The sequence below is a fragment of the Peromyscus maniculatus genome, chromosome 19, assembly GCF_049852395.1.
Source record: "Peromyscus maniculatus bairdii isolate BWxNUB_F1_BW_parent chromosome 19, HU_Pman_BW_mat_3.1, whole genome shotgun sequence".
Taxonomy (NCBI): Eukaryota; Metazoa; Chordata; class Mammalia; order Rodentia; family Cricetidae; genus Peromyscus; species Peromyscus maniculatus.
Genome location: NC_134870.1, coordinates 68343447 through 68353337, shown reverse-complemented (window position 1 = coordinate 68353337; position 9891 = coordinate 68343447). Strand labels below are relative to the sequence as shown.

General features: G+C 46.8%; 1 protein-coding gene across 5 annotated transcripts in view; it reads right to left on the bottom strand.

Moving 5' to 3' along the window:
* Positions 1-501: 501 nt before the first annotated feature.
* The window catches only part of Hdhd2 (haloacid dehalogenase like hydrolase domain containing 2), a 28933-nt gene continuing 19543 nt past the window's right edge, over positions 502-9891 (bottom strand). For all 5 annotated transcript variants that reach the window (XM_006973842.4, XM_076555529.1, XM_076555530.1 and 2 more), the window contains exons 5-7: positions 6339-6555; positions 5047-5110; positions 502-1865 (exon numbers count right to left, since the gene is read on the bottom strand). In XM_006973842.4, the coding sequence (XP_006973904.2) occupies positions 1762-1865; positions 5047-5110; positions 6339-6555 (385 nt within the window). In that variant the 3' untranslated portion in view covers positions 502-1761. The remainder of the gene's footprint in view (positions 1866-5046; positions 5111-6338; positions 6556-9891) is intronic.

Below are 9891 nucleotides of genomic sequence, written 5' to 3'. Positions count from 1 at the left end.
CCTTGGGGTAAAAGCCTTTTCTTCTACACTTAATATTTCCCACAATAACCGGGGCCAGCACAGCAGTTAGTGCACAGCAGCTATGGAATATAATAATTCCCCAGCAAGGAACAGTTGCCCTTGGCACCCGAATCACAGACCACAGATGGATGTGGCCCCTTCCCCAGGCACCAGGGCAGTGCTGCTTTCAAGGCTGAGCTTTCCTCCACACGCAGCTCTTCCCGAGGTCTATGCAGCACAGCATTTGACCCTTAAGATCAATCTCATCAAGACAGCCCTCTTCAGTTTGTCTAGGCCAAGTACTTACCATGGGTTCCCACGTTTGATGCTCACAGCAATGCTGTGTGGTGAGGGTCGAGGTGACTTACTCTTGCTCGCCAGGCACCAGAAGTTGTACCCTCAGCCACTCCACACTTCTTTCTGACTGGGCATGGTGATCATCTGCACTTGACAGCGTGTAAGTAGTAGGTTGGGGCATTTGCAAAACCAAGAAAGAAGCACTTACTAAAGTACATTTATTTAGCTTTGTTCCTTTCCATCCAAGACAGAGTTGATCTCTAAACAAGCATCAATGCTGAAGCTCATTAACATTAGTGTGTGCCTCAATAAGGTGAGCACGGCAATGATACACAATTACATCCTAATAATTCAATGCCCAAGAGTCCTGTAAAACAATTGCCACGGCCTCGGATTAGCACAGCATGCAAATGCACCAGGAAAATCATTACCTACTTAGTCTCCTTCATTTGGGTGGGTTTAACACGAGAAGAATAATCCAGGCGCCGAGACGAGATCTCATTTTACAACTGTAGTAAGAAGTACATAAAAGTTTGAATCTGTCCCAATAGTTCCTAAAAGATTTCTCCCACAGTGCCCGAGGCAAAAATAATGAAATCTTGCAAATGTACAGTTAATAGGTCCCCAGTGGACACTAACTTCAAAAATGCACGGTCTATAAGACATTAAAGGCTTGATTTCAGTTTCTGCACTGTTCCTGTTAATAACAATGTCTAATTAAAACATCTGTAAAATACTGATAGTTTTAATTTTACATAAAATTTCCAAAACAACTGTTACACAGGATAATAGGTATCTGCAATGAATAGGTTATTAATGGAAATATTATTTTAAATTAAATTCGGGTTCTAAATTTAAATTAGTCATCTCTGGCTAATGAAGAGAAAAAGAAGTCATCTGTGCTGGGAGTGCAGTGGAAGATTTGGCTTTCCACATCTGTTAAAGCAGCGTCACTGGATCTCAGCAGAAGGACCTGCCACGCTGCTTCTGCCGCTGCTTCTGCCTTGCACTCGGCCTGGCTCTTCTGCTGGGTTTCACAGTGAACTCTGCATCTCCATGACAGCCTAATGCACCGTCCGTGCATCCCTGTATGATTCAGCTGTACTCACAGACAATCCCCTCTCATTTCCAGCAAAGAGAAGTGAGAACTTCTGCTTCTCTACTCCCCAAGGAGCTTCTCTTCCCAGCCCAGTGAACCTGATGAATATTTTAACAGGAATGGCACAAAATCTCGGCTCTCCCTTTCTTCAGGTCTCATCTTCTTTTACAAAACAAAAGAGATTAGCAAGGCTTAGGGCTGACTGCAATTCAATACCCCTCTTTCTAATTAATGTGCAATGAAAGAAGGTTCAACAGGATCATCACTGGATGGCGCTGTCTACTGAGGCCACTGGGTTAGAAAGGGATCCATCCAGTCTAGACAATGGACACTGTGGATCAAGCAGCCTCTCGTCACATGTGGGTTCACAGGAGATGCTGCAGAATGTGGTCCACAGCATGAGGGAAGCTCTCGCAAGTTAAGTAGGGAGGTGGATTAATTTTGTCTTCATCTGCAGCTCGGTATTTCCCTGAAATGAAGGCAAAGCCAGTGAACAAGAGCTACAGCCAGAACACCAAGTTCAACACACCCAGGAGCACCCCGCAATCACCAGAGAATCAACGGCTCTATCTCCCCCAAAAGCACCTTCCCTTGAGGCTTTAGGACATAAGGGGACAATTCAGAGAACCGTCACACTCATCAAATCCTAAGCCCTCTGATCTTTTACAATGGATAGTTCTAGGTATGGGGTCACCTCACAGGTAAGGCTTCCTTCAAATCACAGAATCATGTTCTCCCCAGCCTTTGTCCTAAAGATGGGCTGGTGATCTAACACATCAATGCTTTTTAAAGCAGGAGACTAGCCATACACCAGGTGCCAAGTGCAGGCCTGCTGCCTAACTGTGACCCTGGAATTCATGGGCCTGGCACACCTGTCAGTCCAAAGGGGAACCAGTCCATGCAGGGGGCGTGAGGGAGGTTTTCCATAAGTAAAGGAGGCCGCAAGGTCCCTTCCCTCCCCTTCCCTTCCCTCCTAGCATCCAGTTGTTTCTGATTTGTGGCTACCCACTTGTTTAATGACTCACAGCTGTGGAGACTCTAAGTTTCCTGGGAGCAGGGATTATGTCTGCTCTGCTCTGCTCCCTGAAGGATTCCTAGCCCCTAACATCATGATGGCCACAGGGTAAGCATTCTCTAAACATGCCTTTAAAAAATGGACAGGAGAGAAGAGAGGTGGGGAGGGAGGAGGAGAAAAAAGGCAGCTCGGCTGGCTCCACCCTCCAAGAGGGAGGCGGCACTGGCCTGTGGCCTGCATGACTGCGGTGCATTTCGCTTTCTTTCACTGTCTTCTTTTCTATGACCTCTATTTACCCTTCAGCTGTATCAGGGTTTCTCCGCCTGAATTTAGCTTCCCTCACAAAACAGACTTCTTCTTTCAGAAGATGGTTCTTGTTCCGTCCTACAGGAGTTCTTCCAGCGAAGGACTCGGCATCAGAGGTCTAAAGGTGATGACCGCGTGCGTCACCGGCCCTCACACCCTCAAGGCACTAACTAGTCCACACGGCAGGCCACTGCTGCGAGCAAACTTGCCGGCAGAGTTCCTGCCTGGCATGTCAGTGCCCGACTGCGGCCGTGCCGCCACCCACTTTCTGGAGCCAGTGCTCTAAGGGACAAGTTGGTGTCTAAGCCATGGCATTCTGGAGTGCTTCTGCTAGGCTCAAATGACGCAGCGGCTTAGGTGCGGGTCTAGTTGTTGCCCACGTCATGGTGTCTGGCACAAAGCAGGTGCTCAGTAATGTTGGCTGAATGAACGAGACAGTGTGACATCTGCCCACTTCCCGCAGCAGCAGTGCCTTCCGGGGTCAATAAAGAACGAGGAGAGGGAAAGTAAAGAAGCCATGCTGACTGACGCTCTTCGGTAAAGAGTCCTCTCACTGTCCTCTCGATCAGTATTTCACATGCTGGACAGAAAGGAGTCTTTTTTTTTTATCAACAGCTGAGCATACAAAACTGACCACTGACCATATGCTACCACTAAGAGGCAAAACTGCTCAAGACAGTCCACGAAAAGTGCTTCTTACTGAATATGAATTCAGGTGTTCAGAGTAATCTTAAATTCCGGGACAGCTAGTGCTTGTCCACTAAACTGTTCTCGAGGTTTAGAATGATGGGCTTCCTCTTCGTTTTCCCATGATCAACAGTACAAACGGCCTGTTCTCTTGAGGGCCATAGTTGCTTTACTGACTGCATGTTTCAGATGCTGGCTGCTTTAGGACTGATCTGATGCAGCTGAGAAGGCTGCTGACCATGACAGCTGGACACAAAGAAAGCAGAGTAGGCGAGCTCAGCCAGGGCAGATGGCCATTCACAGTACTGCACCGATCCAGTTTTGGTGGCTGCTATAAATCCTTAGTTGTATGAGCTGAAAGGGGGAAACATTCATGGACATTCAAAAGCCAAAAGGAAAATAGTTATCCTTGGGTTCCCTCAAAGGTAGGAGAGTGAGAACGGAACACGGGGAGGGTGGATGGGGCTGTTTTTCTTGACTTCTCCTCTGCTTCCTTGTTGCTTACATCACAGGGCTGTAATGCTCCTGGGTAGGAGATGATGGAGAAATCTGAAGAGATGCTGTGGTCATTCGGAAGTGATGGCGTTTACCGTTTGCAAGGCTCCAAACAGCCCCCACATGAGCTCGAGCATTTTCACACTGCACACAGCGCCTTGTTGGCGGCTCTATTTTACTGAACATAACTTCACTGGCCCTCACATGCTCAAGGCATCTACACTTTGGCTTTGTTGCTAAACTCAAAGCAGCTCTTAAGAGATCACCCTTTTGTGGTCACGGTCCTGGAATAACTCTTCTGTGACTTCATGTTTTCATGCTTGCTTGATCCAGCCAGGCAGTCAGCACAGAGCTGAGGCCAGGACACAGGGCAATCAGCCACTGTCCAAAGACTGGATTAGCAGAGCCTGCCACAGGAGGCATTTCCTTCTCCTAAACTTGAGAGACTGTGGGAAGGGAACTAATTTTAGTGGAAATAGTTTGCAAACTCTTGTTTTTCTATGGTGCTCAAGTTCAAACCCAGGGCCTTGGGCAGTCAAGCATCCTACCACTGAACTGTATTCCCAGGCCCCTAAACTTTTGATCACCAAAACAGAACAAGTTAAGAGACAAGAAAAATGTTTTCTGCATTTCTTTTAAAAAGTGCACAATGAACAGACAGGATAAAAGCATCTAGCAGGTCTGTTCCTGGAGATCAGCTTCCTCTTTGTCCAGCCACACAATACAGGAGTTATTTCAGAGCCCCAGGACGCAGGCCTCCTGCTTACTCTGACGTGAGTCACGTGTCTAGGAAATCCTACAACTGTGTGGATCTCCAGCCTGCCCTGCCTTTGCGCAGCACCGCTTCCTCGCTGCCGTTTCCCTGGAATCCTAGACTCAGCTCCTTTTAGTTACGGCAGAAAGAGAACCGAAGTGCCGAAGAGCTCTGGCCCCCCTGCCCAGGCTCTTCTTGCAACTGTGACCTCTACTATCCTGGTTCCTGGGAGACAGGCTTTCCTGACTGGCCTGGAACTTGCTACATAGGCCAGACTGGCCCCAAACTCACTGTAATCCTCCACTCTCAGCCTCCCAGTGCTGGGGTTAAAGGTGTGCCATCAGGCCCCACTCCATCTTCCTCTTTGAAAAGGCAGAGGTAGGAGATACATACCAGTTTTGACCAAGATGCCCAGCATGCCAGTGTTCTGAGCCCCACCAACATCATCCCTGCAGTCCTGGAAAACATAAAGACATTCAGTCCATGGTCTTCACTCAGCTCGCCAACCAACTCCAGCAATGACTGATGGGCTGCACTGACCACCTCAAATTCCCCGAGTCTTGGTTAGGGTTTCCATTGCTGTGAAGAGCCACCATGACCATGGCAACTCTTATAAAGGAAAACGTTTGACTGGGGCTGGCTTACAGTTCAGAGGTTTAGTCCATTATCTTCACAGTGGCGTGCAGGCAGATACAGTACTGGAGGAGGAGCTGAGAGTTCTACATCTTGATCTGCAGGCAGCAGAAGCAACTGTCCCACTGGGCGTGGCTTGAGCACAGGAGACCTCAAAGCCCGCCTCCACAGTGACACACTTCCTCCAACAAGGCCACACCTCCTAACAGTGCCACTCACTGTGGCCAAGCATTCAAACAAATGAGTCTATGGGGACCATATCTATTCAAACCAGCCTGCTTTTCTTTCTTAAAATGCAAGAAAAGAACATGTGTATAAAGGGTTAAGGAACTCTGTGTAAACACTCTTGGGAAAGAAGCCATGGCGACACTTTCACCACCAAGGACTAAGAAACTAGGAGGGAGTCCAGCCCCAGAGGTCTCCATCCAGCTGTGCTCCAGAGGAGACCCACCTCTCTAGGTTTCAGTTTTCTGATGTGGAAAACAAGGGTTAGGCCAGACAATCTTAGTGGCTGCTTCCAGCCTGGCATGCTGTCATTTACAGCTACAACAAACCATTCATACCAACTTACTGTACACAGCACACATAGCAAATTATATCTTTCAATTTGTGAGGCCAAAAGCAAGGTGCACATCACCACAGCTGCTACTCATTCCAGGCTCCGCCCCACTACTCAAAGAGCTAGAGTGGCCAGTATCCCTCTCTAATAGATACGTTGATTCGGTAATTCCATAAGTATATGCCAAAAAGACAACAACGGTAGAATTCTTCTGGTATAGGTTGTTTTCTGCATAAGCTACATTTAAAAAAAATTGAGATCTGTATTGGAGTTTTCTTTAGCAGGATACATAAAGAATTTAGCTGACCGGAGTATAAATGGCTTTTCATATATACATTCAGTCGCTATGGAGACATGTTAGACACAACATCTCTATTTCTACAGGAATACCACTGCACATCTACAGGAAAGCTGCTCCAGGAAGCAGGGATTCGAAGCTGTATCTCCTCACATGGCAGACAACTCAGGACATCCCTTGGGCTCCTCTACTTACATCTCCTATCATGACGGCCTCCTCCGGTGCACAGCCAGTGCCCCTCAGAGCCTCTAGGAAGAATGTCTTCTCCGGTTTCCCCACTACTATGGCTGTCGTGTCTGTGGCATACTCTAAGGCTGTCACGAACGGTCCTGGTCCCAGGGCTAAGCCATCTTTCCTCTTGAAATACCTGGCCTTGTGGACAGCTATCAGAGGGGCTCCATCCAGGAGCAACCTAGAGAGGAGGAGGAAATGGAGACAGACTCAAAGCAAGTCTTTCTTGGGTGGGAACAATGTCAGACTTACAAAGTGGTTTTATTCACAGTCACAGAAACAAATAGTTTCATATTAACTTTTAATGACTCGCTGTCTTCTAATGAATTCACAAAGAACTGCTGGGAATTGCACACAGATACACTAAAGAAAGGTGATAGATTATTAAATTTGGGATTGCTTCAACCTTTTACCTTTAGTGATTTTACACACTTTACCCAAATCACCAGGGAAGGAGAATTAAGAGAACTAAAGCTAAATAAGGCACTGGAGGGAAGAAGCTTAACTTAATGAGACGAGTTGTTCCCTCCCTAATGGGAAGCAGGAGGCTCCAGAGCCTCTGAAGCCTCCACAGGGTTGTTGCTGCCGTGATGGAGGGGCGCACGTACCAAGTACTTGCAATTTTGTCTCCTCTACTTCAGAACGTAAGTTTCTTTTTCCTCTGGAAGTTTAACATAGAACATTCTGGTTTCCTCACGCAGCCTTCCGACTGCCCTCAACACTGCAATCAGGCCGTCACCCCAAAGCTCACCGCCAAGGTTTGAAGGACGGCCTACCACCAAGTCTACCACAGGACAAACCATACTCCTTGACTGGACGGAAGGTGCCAAGACTCCCAGCAGTGTAAGAAACAAACTCTACAAATAACTAGGGAGCTAGTGACTGGGGCAAAGACCCTGCAACCTCCACAACTTAATGCCTATCCCTCAAACTGCCACCTGTCCCCACAACAGCTTTAGTCACACAGGAGGCAGTCACGTTTGGATTACTGTCTAACGGGATGTGAGACATGATATTATTACTTAATCTGATTTAACCATGAAATAAATGACCTCACTAGCTTAATTTACTTTAAGTCATCTACTTAGTTAAAATATTTAGTATGTCCATGGAGGAAGAATTCATCACATCTTATCCCTCACAATTATGAGTAATTAAGCGCTCAGCTATGAAACTGCTAAATTATTCTTGTCAGTGGGTACAGAAATAACTTCCTGTGGGAGATGCAGAATTCAGACCTTTATGATTAAATATTTTATTAAGTAAAAACCAATGCCGGACTATTACAGAGGTTTACTGTTAGTTACTACAGATTGCTCACAGTCCCTGCAGGACAGAGCCTGCACGGCCCCTCTGATGGACTTAAAGAACCACAGTGATAGCAATGACTCACCTAGCCCCGCCTCCTAACCTCACTGCTTCTGCACCACGGAACTGAAATTCTTTATGCAACAGACCTCAAAATTGCTTTCCACTTATATAGCTAAACTAAAAACTCACTTGATTTAGCTTGGTTAATATTTTATTATATATTAACTGGGGATGAGAATTACCATCTTGATTGATGTGTGTACTTAATTTGGAGTGTCTTCCCTGGAAGGGCGGAACCTGTGGGTTCCTCTACATCTCTCTAAGTCCGAGCTAGCTCTGGAGTGGCTGGGAAGGCGGCTCTTGTTCTCTGCTGAGCATGAGCCTCTCTGGATCTTGGAACGGTTGAAGCACATTTAAGTAAATGTTTTCTAGGCACAGGTTTAAAGGTCTTTTGTGGTGAAATATTTTTCAGAAAATATGAAAATAGAGCCAGGCACAGTAGCATATGCCTGTATTCTCAGAATTCCCTCTGTGGAGGCAGAGGCAGAAAGATTGCAAGTTCAAGGGCAGCCTGTCCAGGAAAATGGTAAGTGTAGTAAAAGCAGCTACTTCTCTACCTCGAGTGCTCCTGCTGAGGGCAACAGTGGGTGGCTTTCTATTTCTGTTACTAGAAGGAACATGTTGGCAGGAAAGGAAACTTTTTAACTTAAGCCTACTGTGGCATAAGAAATGAGGGGGAAAGACAAGAAGGCCTGAGAGCAAAGCCTCTGCCAGTAAAATTCAGCAAAGAAAAGAAGTGAAAAAATCCCGGCTGGAGAAGAGAGCCACACAGAAAACTCAAGGCGGCATAGTAAGAGACAAGGTGCCCAGAAGCAGATGGGTACAGGTACTACAACTCAACGCTGCAGAGCATCTTAGAGGTGTCTCCTCACACACCAAGTCCACTGTCTCTTGTTCCACAGAGAACTAGAGCCAGGGTCAGAACCTGCAACTCTCTTAGATACACGACACCATCTTTTCAAGTAACTTCACTGAGGACAGGATCCGTCTGTCAGCATTTCCACTGAAGATGGGCTACAGCTTGAGTCTCTGTCAGATACCTCTAAACATCTAACGAGCCAATCTCCCTCACCCTAGCCCCTCAAAACCTCCCTGCCTGCTTTTCCCACCAGTGACTCAAGCCAGGACCCCAGGTTTACCTGGATTTCCCACTATCTCTGTCTTTAGAACTACCAACTTCTTTTAACCCTCTTCTTTCCCCTGAACTGGACACAGCAGCCTCCCAGCAGATCTCCTGCATCTGCTCTTCCTAGTATTCCAGTCTACTGCACAGGCCAACAGTGGGAGTCTGAGCATGTTCCCTCCTCCCTAAGACCTTTCCTAAGTCCTCACTGCAGGCGATAAGGAATGCAGCTCACATAGCGGCCAGGTCTTCTCCCACCCACCCAGTGCATCTCCAGCCACCTTCCTAACCGTTCAGACACCGTCTGCTCTCACTTCCTAGGGAAACTCTCAAATTCTGTCCTGCTTCGCAGACTCAATGTCCGTCCACCCAAATGGTACCATACTGTCCACTGGGCTTTCTCCTGCCATCTGACAGTTCTGGGCGTAGGTGTTAGGCATGAAAGAGAACATTTCCATCTCCTTGGAGTAAATGGGCCCCTCTTGACTTGCCACAGTAGTTCTATCCATCTGTGTTTGGTTTGTCTCCCTCACTGGAATATATCTCCAAAACGCCCTTTAGTGGTACTCCTCACTGTCGTACCTCTCACAAAGTGGTTCTGAACAAAACTCCAAATAAATGAAAATACATTTTATTTTTATAGGCTGGAAGATATATTATCATTTAGATGCAAATCCATATATTTAATAAAGCATCAGTGAATGCCGGGGAGCTCCTAAAATTTATATGGAAGTACAAAGGATGAAGCATAGCCAAGGTAATCGTATGGTAGTCATGGTACCGTAGAGAGGGAGAGTCTAGAAACAAGCAACACACATGGTCGTTCGGTTTATGTCAAGTCATTCGGTAGGGGAAAGAGCAGGTCTCTCTCTATAATAATGTTTTCTGAACAAGTGAGTATGTATTAAGAAACTACTCCTTCACCAGGCATTGAAATGCACACCCATAACCCAGCTCTTGGGAGGCTAAGCAGGAGATGACAAGTTCAATGCCAGACTGGGCTAGGCAGGAAGAGCCTGTCTC